Genomic DNA, 20,424 nt, shown 5'->3' with positions numbered 1-20,424 from the left:
GCTACGGGTGCATTTCGGACATCTCCAATACCTAGCCTTCTAGTGGATGCTGGTTTCTGGCCGCTCGACCTCCGGCGCCAGTCTTCGATGCTCCGGTGTTGGTTTCGCACCCACCGTCTTCCTGATTTTGTCCCTTGTCTGTCAATGTTGCGGGACTCGCGCTCGCAGGCGTATGTCACTCGACCAAGTCTCCCTAAACCTTTTGGCCTTAGAGTTGCAAATCTCATGGCGAGTTATCTAACGACCCCACTCCTGTGTACTCTTTCCGTCTCCCGCGAGTTGGTTATTGGCAACTTCCAGTTATCTCATTATGCCCTCCTGCCACGGATGGCAAGAAGGATTTTCTGCCAGCTCTGTCCCACACTCGGTTTTAGAACACTTTTTATCCATTCTAATGACACTCCTGTTTTTACTGATGGTTCCAAATCCGACGCAGGCGTCGGGTTTAGTGTAGTTTTCCTTTCTTTTTATCTGTGTTGCAGCCTTCCTTCGGCAGCCTCCGTCTTTACTGCGGAGCTGTCTGCCATAGTTTTAGCTTTACAGATTATTTTTGCTCTCCTGGTTTCGTCTTTTACAATTTTTAGTGACTGTCGCAGTGCTCTTACTGCTCTCTCTTGCACTCTCCTCCCCTCTGATTTTATCAGCTTTGGAGTGGCTGTACCTACTTACCAGAAGAGGATATCGTTTTGGGTTCTGTTGGGTCCCTGGTCACGTTGGTGTTCCAGGGAATGAACACGCAGACCGCCTCGCTAAAGAGGCAGCAAGTCGCGCTCCATCTCTTGCCCCTATTCCGTTCCGAGATGTATTTCCTGTAATTCGTGAGGCAGTTGCTGCACATTGGCAGAGGAGATGGCTAAAGGAGGTTGCAACCCATAAATGGGAGAGATTACTACTTTCACACTCCCTCAGTGGACTTACACCCATGTCCGGGATCGCCGTGCACAGGCTTTATTGGCGCGACTTCGTATAGGTCACACGTACCTTACACAAAGGTACCTCCTGACCAGGGACCCTGAACCTTACTGTGATGATTGCCTGGTGCCGCATACGGTGCGGCACCTACTAGTGGAGTGCCCTAGAGCTAGCGGTGTCTATTATATCTCAAAGGTCCTTGGGCCAGAGTGCCTGGCCCAAGGCCATGATGTTTTAATTTTTTTGGGAGAAGCGAGCCTTCTCCCAAATATGTGAATTTTATTTAATTTTATTGTATTTACTTATTTGTTCTTTAGATACTTTTAATTGCATAATTTTTAATTGCTTTTAGTTAGTTTTTTACGATGTTTTTACTATTATAGTTTTTAATCCCTTTGTTTCCTTTTCTTTCATATTTTCTTTTTACGTTTTTGTAACGGCGCCATTTGACCTAAGATGTTGAGGCGCCTAAACAAAATCCATCCATCCATCCTACACCTTTTGGGTAAACACAAATAGGAGAGGACCCAAATTTCCCTTTGCGGTTGCCAGATTCACCAGATATCGTAATATTTCATACAAAAGGTGGTCAATTGGATATCGTATATTTTTGGATATTCTACTGTCACATACCGATTTATTGAAGTAGCTTAAGTATCTTTATACAAATATATACGGCATAAAGGTTTTAATAGTAAAATTAAGGTTATAACCATGCATTATATATATATATATATATATATATATATATATATATATATATATATATATATATATATATATATATATGTAATGTAATGTATATGTATCTGTGTTGTAATGTACTATGATGTGTGTAGGTGATGGGTTAAATACTTGGGTGTCGTTGGCTCTTACACTTGTACCTAGTTACTTAGTTAATTGCTTGTTATGGGAGGGGAAGTGAGGACTACTGTGACGCGAGGCGTCGGGTCAGGAGGAGAGCAGAAGGCGAGCTGTGTAGTCGCCCCACACCTCTGTACACCAAGGGAATAAAGATCACCGGATTGCTGACTGCTTTTTGCTGAACACCACAAGCTATCTAGGCAGTCATGCCCGAAGACCCGGAAGACGTGAAGGCGAGCCCATCTACACCAACGCCATTTGACGCTAGACTCATCCCGGAGTTCGACGGTACAACGGACGTCGTAGAATGGGTGACAAGGGCCGAGATGTTGTGCGAGCTTCGGGGCGCCGCCTTCCAGTCCGTCTTACCGCTGCGCCTGACTGGTGGCGCGTTCGCCGTGTGGTCACAACTCCCTCAAGCCAGCCGCTGTTCTCCAGAAGCCGTGCGTGACGCCTTGTACGGCGGCGTTCGCTTTGGACCAGTACGCGGCGTACGAGGCATTCGCTACACGCCGCCTCCGGCCGGGTGAGTCCGCCGACGTCTACCTGGCAGAGCTGCGGAGGTTATCAACTTTGTTTGGGGGAGTCCCGGAGCGTGCCCTCGCCTGTGCCTTCGTGACTGGACTGCCAGATGACATTCGCAGAACAGTTCGCGCTGGATGTAGGGCCGAAGACCTCGACCTGGTTAGTGTGCTGGCCCGGGCTCGTGCTGTACTCTCTGATGAGAGTGTAGCTGCTGGTGTGGCTGCTGGAGCTGTAGTGACACAGGCTCGTGGTCAACCAACAACGGCCAGAGAGCAGCTTCACGAGCAACAAGTGAGAGCACCGAGGCGCACTCGTCGTTGCTGGAATTGCGGCCGGCCGGGGCATCTTGCTGCAGCATGCCCGTGGACGGGAAACGACGTAGGAGGAGACGCATCAGCGCCAGCGTTCTCCTCCGGAAACCAGTGAGCGGCGCGTTGCCAGTGGTACAGCTGTTAGTCAACGGACGTCGTTGTCAAGTGCTCGTTGACACAGGCAGCACCGAGACCATCGTGCACGCTTCGTGTTGCATGAGGTGGCAACCGCGGATCACCAGCGTAACGACCATCAGTGGAGACACGTTCCGGTGTACTGGAGTCGGCGAGGTGTCTGTGGAGACTCCTGCTGGCCTATGTGCCAGACTCGAAGCACTGGTGGTGAGCCAGCCTCCCCTGGGCGCGGATGTTGTACTTGGCATCGCAGGCATCGAGGCACTTGGTGGAGTCACGGTGAAGTCTGCCTCTGATGTTCAATTCTGCGGCGCTGGACAGCGACGGTCGTGTGGCACCGCTGCCCCTGCGCCATTGGTGGTGGACGCCCCTGACTTCAGCGTGCAGTTCAACACAGTGAGTCGGACGTGGATCGTCACGTGAAAGTGGACGAATGGTGCTGCCCCTGACTGTCTCGGCAACACAGTGGAGCAGTACAACGTGCCCCTTTCCATGCGAAAGGCGTTCTGCCAGGAGCTGGAGTCGTGGATTACAAGTGGTTGGCTTGTACCTCACGATGAGCAGCAGCACGGGGCACCTCGGGGGCTCCTACCGCTCATGGCAGTGCGGCAGAACAATGGCGGTAAGGTGCGGCCCGTACTCGATTACCGTGAGCTAAATGACTGCGTGACTGCCTTCACTGCCGACAGCGACGTATGCTCTGACCAACTAAGGAAGTGGCGCCGGCATGGAGAGAACGTGTCCGTCTTCGACCTACGCAAGGCGTATCTACAGGTGCGTGTAGATCAGCAGTTGTGGCCTTTCCAGACCGTGATGGTGAGAGGTCGGCGGTACTGCTTAACGCGCCTTGGATTTGTCCTCAACATCGCTCCACAAGTTATGAAAGCAGTTGTCAAGACCATCCTGGCTCAAGACTCTAAGATCGAACAAGCAGTTTTGCCGTACGTAGACGACCTGCTCGTGAATGAAGACCTGGTCAGTGCAGAGCAGGTTGCTGCACACTTCGCGAGTTACGGGCTGGAGTGTAAACAGCCAGTCCGTGTGGCGGACGGGGCACGTTTGCTGGGTCTACGCGTACGTCCGGTGAACGGGGAACTGCAATGGACGCGAGACAACGCAGTTGCCGCGCCACCGAAACAAGTTACCCGCCGTGCAGTGTTTGCGTGGTGCGGGCGACTGATCGCTCATTTGCCGGTGGGCGGCTGGCTGCGACCGGCAGTGGCATGGATAAAACGGCAGGTGAACGCTAGTACCCGGGGCTGGAACGACGTGACGGGGGATGACACGCTGTGCGAGCAGATGGAGTACGTGTCAAGCAGGCTGTCCAAAGAAGATCCGTGCTGTGGGCAATGGTGCGTGCATGGAGACCAGGCAGTGGTGTGGACCGATGCCAGCTCTATCGCTGCCGGTGTTGTTGTGGAAACACCGCAAGGAGCTGCCATCGAGGACGCATGCTGGATTAGAAGAGATGAGAGCTCCCACATTAACATGGCTGAGCTGGACGCAGCAGTTCGTGGCGTCAATCTGGCCATCGCGTGGGGCATGCGAACCATCGATCTGCGAACAGACTCTGCGACTGTCTACCGCTGGATTGACGATGCGCTGAGTGGCCGGGCACGTCTTCGCACCAAGGCTCATGGGGAGATGCTGATTCGCCGTCGGGTAGATGTCATCCGGCAGCTGGTGACGAACTTGAGCTGGTCATGTCTGTGACGCTCGTACGCTCCTCAGAGAACCGCGCCGACTCCCTCACGCGAGTCCCAGGGGAGTGGATGCGAGGTGACAAAGACGGATCGGCAGTGAGTGTAGCAGCGGTAGCAGCAGCATCAGCAGCTAGCAGCGTGGCGAGTGTCGCTGACGTTCACATACGTGCTGGCCATCCCGGCGTGCGACGCACACTTCTTTGCACGACGTGACATCTCACGAGCAGTGACGCGTGCTGAAGCACGTGCTACTGTGCGGCAGTGTGAGGTGTGCCGCAAGATCGACCCAGCGCCGGCGAAGTTGCAGCACGGGTCATTGAGTGTGACTGAGACGTGGTGGCGTCTGGCGACAGATGTTACCCACTACCTCGGTAGCGCCTACCTGTCCCTTGTCGACTGCGGGCCGTCTCGGTTCGCTGTGTGGCGGCACACGTCGTCCAGATGCGGACACCGTCGTCAGTCACCTGGAACAAGTTTTCTGCGAGCGAGGAGCGCCGGCGGAACTGCTCTGTGACAACGACACTGTCTTCCGAGGCCGGCGATTCGCAGCTTTCGCGGCGCGCTGGGGCGTGTCGCTGCGCTTCAGAGGGCATACGCACCGTCTGGTAACGGCATCGTGGAAAGGAACCATCGCACGGTGAAGGTGATAGCAGCGAGGAAGGGCTGCTCCGTTGCTGAGGCAGTCCACCTGTACAACGTGACGCCCCGGGACGGGGAAACTGTGGCATCAGCTCCCGTGAGTGGTATTTACCGGTACCGAGTACGAGACTGCGTGCGGCACGATCAGGTACAGCGTGCCGTTCACACCTCCTGATGTTGCAAGGAAGAACTACACGGTTGACGATGCAGTGTGGGTTCGGAGGCGGGGCGAGCGCTGCACCTCAGCATCGCAGCCCGGCGTCGTCACCAGGGTGAACTCGCCGCAGGTGGTAGAGGTTGATGGAGTCCCACGACACGTCAGGGACTTGAGACACCGCAGCAGCCTCTCAGTGAACGAAGCTGGCACTCCAGATGAACCGGGAGTAGAAGATGAACCCCCGCTTCATGTTGACGCGCAAAGCCAGCTGCTGCAGCCGCAGGTGGGTGAACCCCCACCTGAGGCACCACGAAGCCGTGCTTCGAAGGAGTACCCGTGAGCGGCACCCTCCGCAGCGATATTGTTGTGATCCTGGAGATCAGGGGGGTGTGTAATGTAATGTATATGTATCTGTGTTGTAATGTACTATGATGTGTGTAGGTGATGGGTTAAATACTTGGGTGTCGTTGGCTCTTACACTTGTACCTAGTTACCTAGTTAATTGCTTGTTATGGGAGGGGAAGTGAGGACGACTGTGACGCGAGGCGTCGGGTCAGGAGGAGAGCAGAAGGCGAGCTGTGTAGTCGCCCCACACCTCTGTACACCAAGGGAATAAAGATCACCTGATTGCTGACTGCTTTTTGCTGAACACCACAATATATATATCATCTCTCTGGAACAAAAAAAAAAAGAAAAAAAAAAATTTTGTTACTCATTTGATAACTTAGTCAGTATGACCTTTTCTTTAGGAAGTAGACTACACGAAACCATGAACATATGAAACCTAGCACATGAGTTTATTTTCATAACTTAGAAATGAAAGTCTGTTAATGAGATTGTTAATGAGTTTGTTAAGTTCAGTTTTTCTCGTCCCTCCAATTGCTTACTCTGTATAAGGGCCTTATCAGTCCCTGTATGGAGTACTCTTCGCATGTTTGGGGTGGTTCCAGTCACACAGCTTTGCTTGATAGGGTGGAATCGAAAGCTCTTCGTCTCATCAACTCCCCTGCTCTGACTAACTGTCTTCAGTCTCTTTCTCACCGCCGAAATGTTGCATCCCTTTCTATATTTTATCGCTATTTTCATTAAACTGTTCTACTGATCTTGCTACCTGCATGCCTCCCCTCCTCCTGCGGCCACGCTGCACAAGGCTTTCTTCTTCCTCTCATCTCTATTCTGTCCAACTCTCTAATGCAAGAGTTAACCAGTACGCTCAATCATTCATCCCTTTCACTGGTAAACTCTGGAACTCCCTCCCTGCATCTGTGTTTCTGAATTCCTACAACTTGTCTTCTTTTAAGAGGGAGGTATCGAGGCATTTGCTTCCCTAATTCTGGCTGACAGTTTTGGCACTTTTTGAAGTCTTTGGAGAGCCAACGCTCAAGTGGACCTTTTTCTAACTTTCTTTCTTTTGCCCTTGGCTGGCCCTCTTCCCTACGTAAAAAAAAAAAAAAAAAAGGTACTGGGAAAAGACAGTTATGGGACACGATGATTAATGCACTGCAGCACCTTCAGGCTATTTCGTTTTCGGTCACAGATTTTGTTTTGTGCCATAAATAAAACCGAATAACAATAACACTACACTTTCCTTGTGATGGATGGATGGATTTTATTTTAGGCGCCGCAACAGCGAAGGTCATATGGCGCCGCTACGATATTTTATTTAGAACGATATAGTTTATAAAAACTAAAAGCAATTAAAAATAATACAATTAAAAGTACCTAAAACTAATGAAACTACAATAAAATAATATAAAACATTGAAATACATATAGTAAAATGAAATAAAATTCACAAATTGGGGAGAAGGCCAGCTTCTCCCAAAAAACTAAAAACATCCTGGGCAAGGGCCAGACACGCTGGTCCAAGGATCTTAGGTGATAGACACCGCTATCTGTATCACGGCACCGATAGAGGTAGCAGTGTCGTAGGTCAATCAAGCTAGGGCACTCTACAAGTAGGTCATGTCCCCTGTGCCACTCTCCTAACTCGAATTACTTGCGTCACTACTGCCTGGAATGCCCTGTTGCGGGAGACCTGCTCCCACGCGGACAGCCTCTCCTCCCAGTGTGCCAATACCTGCTGAAAGGCGACCACCTGGACCTCATATTAGCCCAGCACCCACAGTTTGGCGGCTGTTAGCAATCAGTGTCTCACTTCACCAGTCCTCAAATGTTTTTGTCCCCTTTGCCTTTCCCATTCCCAGTCTATTAATTTTGTTGTGCTGATCTTTCTCTTTCATTGTTTATTTGTTATATAGTTTTTTTTTACTTACCTAATTATTTATTTATTCCATTATCTCTTTCTTTATTTTTTACTGTTTGAATGGATGTTGTTATTGTTCTTGTTATTGTTCTTATCGTTCTTATTGTCCTAGTCCTATCGCTCTTTTGTAAACGTCTGTTTTTTCTTATATGTATAGTCTGACGCCTGCCTTGGGCGTAATAAATTTATCAAACAACAAACATCTACAAGTAGGTGCAAGTGGCACCAGGCAGTCATCACAATAAGGTTGAGGGTTCCTGGTCAACAGGTATTTTTGCGTAAGGTACGTGTGACCTATTCGCAGTCGCATTAATAAAGTCTGTGTACGGTGGTCCAGGATATGGGTGTATGTCCAGTGAGGGATAGCGGAAGTAGTGATCTCTCCCATTTTCGAGGTGGCTGTGGCATAATGAAAGAGGCACTTGCTCTCAGGAGCTTTATTGCACAGAACAATGGCAAAGAATGCAAGTCCAGGCGCCGAGACGTCTCTCTTCCAGCTCTGATCAGGCACGTCCTCACTGGTACTCGTTGCGCCTCACACTCGGCAGTTTCCGTCCTCACTCGTGCACACCAGCGGGCGAGTGCTAGTAGTCCAGTAAATCTAGCATAAAATTGTGCCCAACCTAAAACAAATTGCAATAGATTGTTTCTCACTTCTGAGTGACTTGACTAGTCCTCAGGTACATCATACTAAAAATCCCCATGAATCCATGTGGTGGAAGGGGGTCAACGGCGGCCATTTTGGAATTTTCTTAAAAGTCATATATCTGGTAAAATAATAGTTTTATCAGGAAACACAACTCAATAAAAATTGTTCAGAATTGATTGTTTTATAGCAATGGCAGGTTATTTTACAAAGATAAATAAATATATAGGAAAAAATAATAAAATATTAAATTTTGATTGCTGATTTTATTTTCAAAGACATATTCCTCAGAACTACTGGCATCCATGACAAAATGCATCGAAGTAAAAATTGTAGAACAAACTTTCCTCTTTTGAAATATATATACAAGTTTATGCATATTTTGAAAATTGACAAAGTTATGAGGAAAATATACAGAAAGCCAAGATTGTTGCTTGCTTCTTACTGGTGCATCCCAGTCAGCTGATCGCCTGACTCGCTCAGTACAGAGCATGAAGAATGTGGAAGGTGGCAACACGTGATATTCCCATATCATCACTTTTCTTGTAAGTATGTTGCTACCTACGTCATTAATGGCTTTTATAATATTACAAGTGCTAAGTTAACATACTGGCAAAGTGATGATATTATTATTATTATTATTATTAGTAGTAGTAGTAGTAGTAGTAGTAGTAGCAGTTGTAGTAGTATTGTTGCTGTTGTTTTGTTGTTGCTGCTGCTGTTGTAAGTAGTAGTAGTAGTAGTAGTAGAGCACAGAAAATGTTAAAAGAATTAATGACAAATATTAGGTTAGTCTAATAAATTTACAGTGTAGCCTATTGTATACAGGTTGTGACACGAGTTTTGCAAATACTTTTAGAGGTGAAAGCACGTGTTATTTTAAGTTGGAGATGCTCTATGATCATATGCTATTAATTTCGCAACACCCAAAGATGCAGTTGCAAGAAACACAATATTGAGTGTTCCTCTCTCTGTGGCCATTGCAAAGGGCTAACCTGTTCAAACTCCCCTGTGCCAGATTTTGTTCTTGATGAGGATGATGAATACCCTGAATATTAATTGTGTAAGTATACCCTGCAGGAAAGTTTCATGAATATCAAATGGGTGGATCAATAAGAAATTACTGTATTAGGAATTAAATTATAATACTTGTAAAAAAAAAACATGTTATGTTTCTTTTTACGATTTGGTTATTGAAAGGAAAAAAAAAAACATTCTATAGCTGGACACTATCTATTACTAAGTATTTAGAAACCTCTTGTAATATGTTTTAAGGTTTAACTGGAGGTACTATATATGTTTTTTTATTATTTATTGGTGGCTTTCTGTCTATTGTATCTCATATCTTTGTTAATGTTCAAAATATGGATAAACTTGAATATTTCAAAAGAGGAAAGCTTGTTCTGCAACTTATATTTTGATGCGTTTTGTCATACATGCCCTTGTTCTGCAGAAAAGTCTTTGAAAATTAGCACATTTATTCAATTTCAATAGTTTATTATTTTTCATATGGGTTTAGGAGAACAGACAACATTAATAATAAATTACTACATCAGAAATTAAGTTTCATTATTTGTAAGATGAAAAAAAAACTTTTTTGTGCAATTTGGTTTCTGAAATGAAGGGAAAAAAACCTTTTCATAGCATGACACTAATTATTACTAAGTGTTGAGAAACATTATAATGTAATACATTTTAAGGTTTGACTGGAGGTATTTATTATTATTTTTTTAAGGATGGCTTTTTGTATATTTTCCCTCATAACTTTGTCAATTTTTAAAATATGCATAAACTTGTATATATATTTCAAAAGAGGAAAGTTTGTTCTACAATTTTTACTTCGATGCATTTTGTCATGGATGCCAGTAGTTCTGAGGAATATGTCTTTGAAAATAAAATCAGCAATCAAAATATAATATTTTATTATTTTTTCCTATATATTTATTTATCTTTGTAAAATAACCTGCCATTGCTATAAAACAATCAATTCTGAACAATTTTTATTGAGTTGTGTTTCCTGATAAAACTATTATTTTACCAGATATATGACTTTTAAGAAAATTCCAAAATGGCCGCCGTTGACCCCCTTCCACCACATGGATTCATGGGGATTTTTAGTATGATGTACCTGAGGACTAGTCAAGTCACTCAGAAGTGAGAAACAATCTATTGCAATTTGTTTTAGGTTGAACCCTAGATTTACTGGACTATAGCAGGGGTTCGTCAGGACGGGCAGGCGAGACGTGCGGGCTAGCGGACGTGGTGGGTGAGGACGAGTCGAAGAGTGGCTGCACAGGATGCAGGGTCGCAAGAGACTGCCCCTCACTCCCTCGGCCGGCCAACGTCACCTTCATGCTGACGTCAAAAGAGAGAACGAAGTACCCTCGTATAGTCGACGCCCTTGTTACATACAAACAGTTCGAAATATCCCGAATCACTTGCATACACACACACAATTGGTATCTACGCACACACACAAACTGGTAATTACACACGCACACGCACACACATGCAACTGGTAATTAAGAGACAATTAGACAATTGTTACATTCAGTCACATTCCTCCCCTGATATCTGAATCACACAAAGCGCACACCCTCTGCTTCCGTATTCTTTTTCGATTCTTCTGTCTCCATGTGCAACAGAGAGTCGAGGTCGGAGATGCTTGATGTGACGGGGGGTACCATTCACCTCGACAACTTGCTCTGACGTAACTCCTGTCACCATGCTCTCCTGGTAACGTCCGTCACATCTGACGCCAGGCGACCTCACCCAGACCTTGTCTCCGGCACAGTAAGGATTGTCCGCTTTGGCCTCTACGTTCTTGCTGCACCCCTCTCCTCGAACCCTGACTGTATACCTGTAAAGATAGTTGGCTGGGGCAGTAGATGGTGAACAGTCGTCTCACGGCATGAGGTTATACAGGTAAGTTGCTTTCGTTATGGTGCATCTCTTTCTTACAGCTATTACCTTGATGGTGCGGTGGCACCTTTCCACGATTCCATTCCCAGATGGCACGTGTGCTCCTCGGAAGCGTAAACGTACGTCCCATCTTTCGGCAAATTCAGCAAAGCCACGACTTCGAAAGGCAGTATCGTTGTCCATCAGGAGCTCTTCAGGTGTCCCACGCTCGCAGAATATAGTCTCCAGCTGTTCTGTGACGCATGCGGTAGTCTGGAGCCTCAGTGGACCCCACACTAAAAAGCGTGACGGTCCACAGTCCACAAGGGTGAGGAAGAGGCATCCCTCGTAATGAGTGATGTCCATCCCCAAGCGCTGCCAGACACCTTTCACTTCCAGATGTCCTTCCTTCCACTTAGCGGGCGCCGGATCTATGGACTGGCATATCTGACAGCTGTTAACTACGTCTTGCACCAGTCGCCTCGTGACTTCCTTCGCACGCCGGGATGTCCACACATGTGATGCACCTTCTTTGCCAGCTCCTCAGTGGTCATTTCGCCTGCCATGGTACACAGGGGCAGCGACATGGCGGGTCCTGCTTGGCAGCGGTTTAACCACCGTCGTGGCACTCTCGTTAAGGCGTCAGCTTTGTTGCTATCTGATGATACAAGAGTAACTGTAAGGCTTACCTCGTACTCTTCAATGAGGGACATTACTACTCCAATTCTCTTCCGTATCAGCATTTCGCTGGCCGCCTTCGTTCTCAGCCTGGCTTTCCCCGTGAGACCGTCTGAGAGCCAGCGGTGGACCGTGGATGAATCTGTCAGAACTTAGATGCTCTTAATCTGCCAGGCAAGGGCGAGATTGAGTCCTTTTATGACAGAGTCAAGCTCTGCCATGTTGATGTGGCTCGAGTCGTCCTTCCGTAGCGACCCAGACCCTAGATGCATTCCCCTTCACATCCCACCTCCCTCGCACAGGATCGTTTCTTCTCACCTCACTCACAGTCTCCTGGAGGCACACTCGTAACACGTCGTCCTCTATGACCTCGTCCCAGCCCTGGGTGACGTAGTTCGCCCTCCTCTTTATGAAGGCCACTGCCACCCTCAGCCAGCCGCAAACTGGATAATGACCGAACATCTTGCCACAGTACGAGAACACCACTCTTCTTATCAGCATCGTGGGTACTTCCTCCAAATCATTGTCACGCTTCCAAAGCAGTTTACCACGCTCCCCCCAGACTCTTAAGCCCAGCACTCGAGCACCATTGTTGACGTTTTCAGGGGCCTTGCATTTTAGCCCGTAGTCGTCGAGATGCTCCACCACACGGCTTGCTGGTACGATGTCTTCGTTCACGAATATATCGTCGACGTAGGCGGAGGTGCCTTGTTTTACATCCTGATCTTGAGACAAGACGTGAGTAAGTACGGCCTTCATCACTAAAGGAGCAACATTCAAACCAAACCCAAAGCGAGTCAGGCAGTATTTCTTACCATCAAATACAACTGTCTGGTATAGCCAGAGTGACTTGTGTATATGTATCTGCAGATAAGCTTTCTTGAGGTCTACGATGGCCACCACGTTCGTCCCTTGTCTCCGCCACTCTCGCATCTTGGCTGCGCACACGTCTGCATGTGAATGCGCTGATGTGTGTGTTCAATTCCCTAAAATCCATTACAAGTCGGACCTTCGCCTTGTTCTGCTGGACTACAGAAATCAAGGGAATGAGACCCTTGGCCGGACCGTGTTGGCGTTGATCATACGGAATTAACCAGCCATCTTTAATCCACATCCTTAATTCTTCCTCGTACTGGTTCCTGATCTCGCGGGACACAGAATCCTCGTTCACTCTGTTCTGCAAGACTTCCGGCTCAGCGCCCTCCGTCCACTTCCATGAGGCTACCCATACATTTGAAGCTGGGTCGTGAGTTACACTGAAATCTCGCTCATCAATGACAGGCACTACACTTGCCGCCGCACACGCAGACGCACTCTCCACCCCAAAAATGACTTCCCGCTCTCCGTTCACAGTCATGCCCCCAAGAGCCAGGATGCTGTTCATTTCCAGTATGAACGAGAAACCCAGTCTCTTTCTTACCGCCGAAATGTTGCATCCCTTTCTATATTTTATCGCTATTTTCATTAAACTGTTCTACTGATCTTGCTACCTGCATGCCTCCCCTCCTCCTGCGGCCACACTGCACAAAGCTTTCTTCTTCCTCTCATCCCTATTCTGTCCAACTCTCTAATGCAAGAGTTAACCAGTACGCTCAATCATTCATCCCTTTCACTGGTAAACTCTGGAACTCCCTCCCTGCATCTGTATTTCCGAATTCCTACAACTTGTCTTCTTTTAAGAGGGAGGTATCGAGGCATTTGCTCCCCTAATTCTGGCTGACGGTTTTGGCACTTTTTGAAGTCTTTGGAGAGCCAGCGCTCAAGTGGGCCTTTTTCTAACTTTCTTTTTTTTGCCTTTGGCTGGCCCTCTTCCCTATGTAAAAAAAAAAAAAAAAAAAAACTCGTGAGAGCCGGAAAGAGTAGACATGAGTGGGAGCGTTAGATAAGTCCGTCATGAGATTTGCGACTCGAAGGCCAAAAGGTTTAGGAGACTAGCTCGAGTGACATACGCCTGCGAGCGCGAGTCCTGCAATATTGACACACAGGGGACAGAATCAGGATGACGGTGGGTGCGAAACCAACACTGGAGCATCGAAGACTGGCGCCGGAGGTCGAGCGCCCAGAAACCAGCATCCACTATAGTCTGTCCAACGGATGCTGAAGGAAAAATATCATCAGTTTTACGGCAAAGACACAGTCAAAAGCCGAACGTACCTGATTTAACGACCTTTGGGGAATTTAGTCAACCGCAAGTCCCTGAAGGCAAGTGAATCGGGTAGAGAAGGCAGGAAGAATGAATGGGTAGGGCAAGTGACCGTTTGCTCCAAAGTTAATATAAAATAGCGTTAATGTTTTTAATATAATTTATTTTTTAAAGTTCGAAAATTATAATAACAAAGTCAATATGAAATATTGTTGGTGTTTTTAATGCAATTTATTTTTTACTTGATTCGCTTTTCATCTAGAATTATTAAATTGGCAACTAAGGTCAGGTCATCTTATGGCTTGCTCCACCGAGATGACAAGACAGACTGCAGTTATCCCTTTGCTCTACTCGAGAGCAGTGCTGGATATCCATACTCTCATATCATCAACAGACTACAAGGTACGTACTTATCATATATGTTATTAAAATATTGATTAATTTTATATGTAATACGAGAATAGCTTGGTACATTCACGCATTGTGTTGATGGGTTGTTGTGTTGCGTTGTTATGTATTGTCATGTCTCACATTGTGTGCGTGCAACACACATGCGTGGGCGTAAAGGATCGAGGGGCAGCACACATGCGTGGGCGTGGAGGATCGAGGGCAACACACATGCGTGGGCGTGGAGGATCCAGGGGCAGCACACATGCGTGGGCGTGGATGATCGAGGGGCAACATACATGCGTGGACGTGGAGGGTCGAGGGGCAACATACATGCGTGAGCGTGGAGGGTCGAGGGGCAACATACATGCGTGGGCGTGGAGGGTCGAGGGGCAACATACATGCGTGGGCGTGGAGGGTCGAGGGGCAACATACATGCGTGGACGTAGAGGGTCGAGGGGCAACATACATGCGTGGGCGTGGAGTGTCGAGGGGCAACATACATGCCTGGGCGTGGATGGTCGAGGGGCAACATACATGCGTGGGCGTGGATGGTCGAGGGGCAACATACATGCGTGGGCGTGGAGGGTCGAGGGGCAACATACATGCGTAGGCGTGGATGGTCGAGGGGCAACATACATGCGTGGGCGTGGATGGTCGAGGGGCAACATACATGCGTGGGCGTGGATGGTCGAGGGGCAACATACATGCGTGGGCGTGGATGGTCGAGGGGCAACATACATGCGTGGGCGTGGATGGTCGAGGGGCAACATACATGCGTGGGCGTGGAGGGTCGAGGGGCAACATACATGCGGGGGCGTGGAGGGTCGAGGGGCAACATACATGCGTGGGCGTGGAGGGTCGAGGGGCAACACACATACGTGGGTGTGGTGGACCGAGGGGAACATGCGAGTACATACATGGTGTTTCACTTTTTTTTTTTCTTTTTAGTTTTGTTGCACATTGAGTTGTGTTGTGTTTTACTCAGTTTTCCTCTTCATTTAACCATTTATTCCTTTTATGTTGCAAGACTGTAATAATGGCCGAAGACCAGGAGCGTGAGAATTGTCGGCAGCCACTCCACAGACGGGGAAAGCTTGTGGTGCTTAATGAGCACCATTGTAGGATTCACCCTACATTAAATGAGACAGCTCTTGAGAAGTTGACATCGGAAGCGACAGCAATATCTGTGACCACTATACAAAAATGTAAAAGGGAAGCAAAAGAAGGCAATGTATCCTCGCCCCCGTCGAAGAAACCCAGGATGTCACCAGTGCTTTACAGCATGGACGAGTTTGATATGGCATGTCTTCGCAGAGTTCTCGCATCATTTTATGAGAGAGGTGAAATTCCTAATTTGGATAAACTGCTAGCGAAGCTAATGGAGGAGGAGATTTTTAAGGTACCAAGATCAAGTCTTCACAAACTGTAGAGGCCCTAGTGGCTCCCCAGCGGGGAATCGAACCCCGGTCTCCCGCGTGACAGGCGGGGATACTAACCACTATACTACCGAGGATGCAGTACCCCATGATGAGGCATGTACCATTTTCCAGGAGACTCTTCACCAGCGTCATATGGCACAGGTTCAGCATAACCTTTTACTAAAAGTTGGTTCATGAATTCTGAGTACTTGGTACGATATTCAAGATCTCTTGATAATTTTACCTTTAAGCTCTCCAGTCTTTTTGCATTTGTTGTTTCGGATGTTTGGGCTTTCCTCTCTAAAAGGCAGGCCAATCTGATAATGCCCATCTTCTGCGTGCAAGAGTTTTCTGTTTTCCTTGTCCACTGTTTATCTTCCTATGAGAGTCCTCTTGTGGTTGCAGTTAGATCCTTAAATTCCATGTTATACAAATTCTCCAGCATTTGATCTACGCTTGTGTCGTTGATTTTTACTCTATTTATCCGGATATTGTTCGATAGGAATTCTTGGGACGATCCAGTAACCACCCAGCCTAGTTTAGTTTTAACAGCAAATGGTTCTCCATCTTTGTCACTGTTAACAATCTCCCATGGCTCAATCGCCTGGGGAACATTATTACCAATCATTAGTCCTATTTCCGAATCATACTCGGGTATGTTTATGTGCTGGAGGTGGGGCCATTTCTTGATATCACCTGTTCTTGTTATGTCCTCCTTTTCTACTGGTGTCTTGTCTATTGCGTAAATTGGTGGTAATCTTATGAAGTTGTTCTTAACAGAACAAACTTTGAGTGACGATGGTTTGGTGACTCCAATGATTATGTGTTAGAGGCAACAAATCATCTTTATCCCCTGACATGGTTGTCAGTGGGCGACTGTTAATAATAGCCACTACCTCACACATTAGAGTCACCAAACCATCGTCACTCAAAGATTGTTCTGTTAAGATACCATTTAAAAATCTTTGTTACTGACCTTATCATCCGCTCCCATACACCCCCAAAATGAGATGCATGGGAGGGTTGAAACTCCAGTCTATACCTTTCCTTAACATTGATTCCTGTATTTGCTTACCATTCCATTCACTATGCTGCAACTCTGGAATTTCCTCATCCCCTCCTAATTTTTGACGACAAAGCTCTTGCATTAACATACGACCTTTTAAAATTGAAGATGAAACCATTCCTAAAGGGTCATACATTGAGCCTATCGTAGACAGTATTCCTCTTTTAGTGGAAGGTTTCGATGTCATATTTACAACAATATTAAGGGTATCGGCGTTCACATCCCACAACAATTACAATTACAGGAAATACATCTCGGAACGGAATAGGGGCAAGAGATGGAGCGCGACTTGCTGCCTCTTTAGCGAGGCGATCTGCGTGTTCATTCCCTGGAACACCAACGTGACCAGGGACCCAACAGAACCCAACACGATATCCTCTTCTGGTAAGTAGGTATAGCCACTCCAGGGCTGATAAAACCAAAGGATTAAGGGAGACAGTGCAAGAGAGAGCAGTAAGAGCACTGCGACAGTCACTAAAAATTGTAAAAGACGAAACAGGGAGAGTAAAAATTATCTGTAAAGTTAGGACTATAGCTCTGCTGTGAAAACGGACGCCACTGAAGGAAGGCTGCCACACCGATAAAAAGACGAGAAAACTACACTAAACCCGACGTTTGCGTCGGATTTGGAATCATCAGTAAAAATAAGAGTGTCATTAGAATGGATAAGAAAGTGTTCTAAAAACTGAGTGTGGGACAGAGCTGGCAGAAAATCCTTCTTGCCATCCATTACAGGCGGGCATAATGATATAACAGAAAGCTGCCAATAACCAACTCGTGGGAGCCAGAAAGAGTACACAGGAGTGGGGTCGATAGATAATTCCGCCATGAGATTTGCAACTCTAAGGCCAAAAGGTTTAGGGAGACTCGGTCGAGTGACATACGCCTGCGAGCACGAGTCCCGCAATAATGACAGACAGGGGACAAAATCAGGAAGACGGTGGGAGCGATACCAACACCGGAGCATCGAAGACTGGCGCCGGAGGTCGAGCGGCCAGAAACCAGCATCCACTAGTAAGCTAGGTATTGGATATGTCCGAAATGCATCCGTAACCGAGCGGACCCCTGCATGATGCACGGAGTCAAGCTTGCGTAGTCGTGCATCCGTTTTAGAGGAGTAGATCTCACAACAGTATTCCAGCTTTGAAAGGATTAGTGTACGTTAAAGCAGCAGCAAAGTGTCCCTCTCCGCACCCCAAGAGGTGTGACTTAAAACCCGAAGAAGGGATAATGCCTGTCGACAAGACACCTTAAGAGAACGGAAATAGGGAACCCAGGTGAGACGGTTGTCAAATAAAAGCCCAAGATATTGATTGCCTCCATGCATAAGAGGCGCCTATTGGCGAGGTATAAATCCGGGTCTGGATGGACACCATGGTTGCGGCAAAAATGCATGGTTACGGTCTTCGAGGTGGAGAATCGAAAACTGTTCATGTTGGCCCAACTGGACAGCCTATTGATCGCCAGTTGGAGCTTGCGCTCAATCAGTGACATCCTAGCAACAGTAAATGAAATACATAAATCATCAACATATAAGGAGCTGTGAATGCCATCTGGGAGAGTATCAATAACACCATTTATGGCGACTGCAAATAATGTAACACTAAAAAAACTTCCCTGTGGAACGCTATCATTTAGAGCAGTAGCCTCAGAGAGAACACTCCCCACACGAACCCGTAAAAAACGTCTGGATAAAAACTGCTGGATAAAAAGAGGAAGGTGGCCACGAAGGCCAAAATTAAATAAAGACTGTAAAATACCATGACACCAAGCCGTGTCGTAGGCCTTCTCCAGGTCAAAAAACACTGTTACTTGATGGTGGTGATTAGCGAAGGCCTCACAAATGGAAGACTCTAGGGATAAAAGAGCATCAGTAGTAGACCTCATCTTTCGGAAGCCGTACTGTACCGATGACAAGTACTTCCCCCTCTCCAAGTACCACATGAGTCTTACATTTACCATCTTTTCTAAAACTTTACAAATGCAGGATGTCAAAGATATAGGACGGTAGTTCGTAGCCTGGATATAATCTTTCCCAGGCTTCGGAAAAGGGAGAACCACTGCCACAGCCCTAGAAGATGGAAAGTCACCGGTATGCCAAATCATATTATAAAGATTTAAAAGAAAGTTAAAAGCACTGTCAGACATGTGACGCAAGAAGGCATAAGGTATATCATCTGGCCCAGGAGAAGAGTCGTGACACTGGGACAAAGCAGTCCGCAACTCGGAAGCAGAGAAAGGGACATTATAAGACTCCCCTCCAGCGGAAGAAAAGTTTATGCCGAGAGATTCCATTCTCTGGCGGTGACGTTCGCCCGGGGCTGCAGGATGCCTCCGGGAAACACTGGCAAAGTGCTCTGCGAAGAGGTCGGCGACAGTCCTAGGGTCTGCCACCGTTCGCCCAGAAGACAATAAAACTGGTGGGGAAGGAGCAGAATACTTCCCAGCAATTCGGCGGACTTTGTTAAAGATATCCGTAAGAGGAATGCGGGCGTTAATGGAAGAGACATAAGCTTTCCAAGAGGCTCTTTGTGCCTCTTTCAAAATGCGGCGGGCTCGAGCTCGGCAGCGCTGAAAAGCGTCCAGACACTGCGGGTCCTCACGATGTCGCCGGAAACGAGAGAAAGCTGCCCGTTTCTTTTTCACCGCTTCAGTGCATGCTGCGTTCCACCAAGGAACAGGACGCTTAGTAAAGCGATCTGACGTCCTAGGGATTGTCTGAAGCGCTACTGAAATTCAAAATTCGGTAAAATAATCAACAAGATCTACGAATCGAGGCCAATCTGCCTTGTCTAAAACCCAGCGTAGAGGCTGGGACTGTGGCTCAGAGTTCACAGATTCCAATAAAATCGGTAAGTGGTCACTACCGTGTAAATCCGGTAGGACCCGCCAATTAAAATGAAGGAAAGAATTAGATGTACAAATAGAAAGATCCAAGTAGAACTATGGAAATGTGTGACATCCCCAGAATTTAAAATCTCCAATCCCTCATCCTCAATAAAAGAACCCATTAAAACCCCACGAGGATCACGAGCACATTCATCCCACAATGGGTGACGGCCATTAAAATCTCCCAGCAAGAGGAAAGGCTGAGTCAGTTCACGCACCAGGCCGTCAAGCTCACCCCTGGAGACAGGAACCCGAGGAGGGAGATATAAAGTGCAAATAGTGTAGGATCGTCCCATAAAAACCTTAACAGCAACCACCTGAAGGGGAGAGTTGAGTTGCAAGGGGACAACAGGTATGTCTTGATGGACTAGGATAGCTGTGCCACCGTGGTACCACGGCCCTGGTCAGGGAAAGGAGTAATAAAAAAGGCACGATAGCCAGGAGGACTAGAATAAGTACTATCACCTAGCATAGTGTCTTGTAAAGCTACACAGGCTGGAGAGAACTCCGACAATAAAGCTCGGAGTTCCCCACGAGCGCGAAGGCCTCTACAGTTCCACTGTAGAAGCTTGAAGATGACTATTTAGGTGCAGTGGACAGGCGAGCCTTTTGAATGGGCTGCCCGTGACTCACCTGACTAGAAATAATCAACCGACGAGAAGACACCGGGAGTTGAGATGTGCCGGGTCGTTGGACCGCAGCCTTTCGGCCTACGGTGAGTGATGCGAACCATCATCACTCCTACCGGTCATCGGAAGACGAGGGTCAGGATGGACTGAGAG

The 20,424-nt window shown here is 47.3% G+C and overlaps 1 protein-coding gene and 1 non-coding gene across 2 annotated transcripts; both read right to left on the bottom strand.

Moving 5' to 3' along the window:
* Positions 1-14,406: 14,406 nt before the first annotated feature.
* On the bottom strand, positions 14,407-15,174 carry LOC123513963 (keratin-associated protein 4-6-like). Its single transcript, XM_045271469.1, has one exon. The coding sequence runs from the start codon at positions 15,172-15,174 to the stop codon at positions 14,407-14,409; it is 768 nt and encodes a 255-aa protein (XP_045127404.1).
* A 536-nt stretch (positions 15,175-15,710) lies between these two features.
* Positions 15,711-15,782, bottom strand: Trnad-guc. The gene has a single exon. It is a non-coding gene; the product is annotated as a tRNA-Asp (tRNA).
* Between the last annotated feature and the right edge of the window lie 4,642 nt (positions 15,783-20,424).

This window comes from Portunus trituberculatus, chromosome 5 (genome assembly GCF_017591435.1).
Source record: "Portunus trituberculatus isolate SZX2019 chromosome 5, ASM1759143v1, whole genome shotgun sequence".
NCBI classification, from domain to species: domain Eukaryota; kingdom Metazoa; phylum Arthropoda; class Malacostraca; order Decapoda; family Portunidae; genus Portunus; species Portunus trituberculatus.
This window is presented reverse-complemented; position numbering and strand designations above follow the sequence as displayed.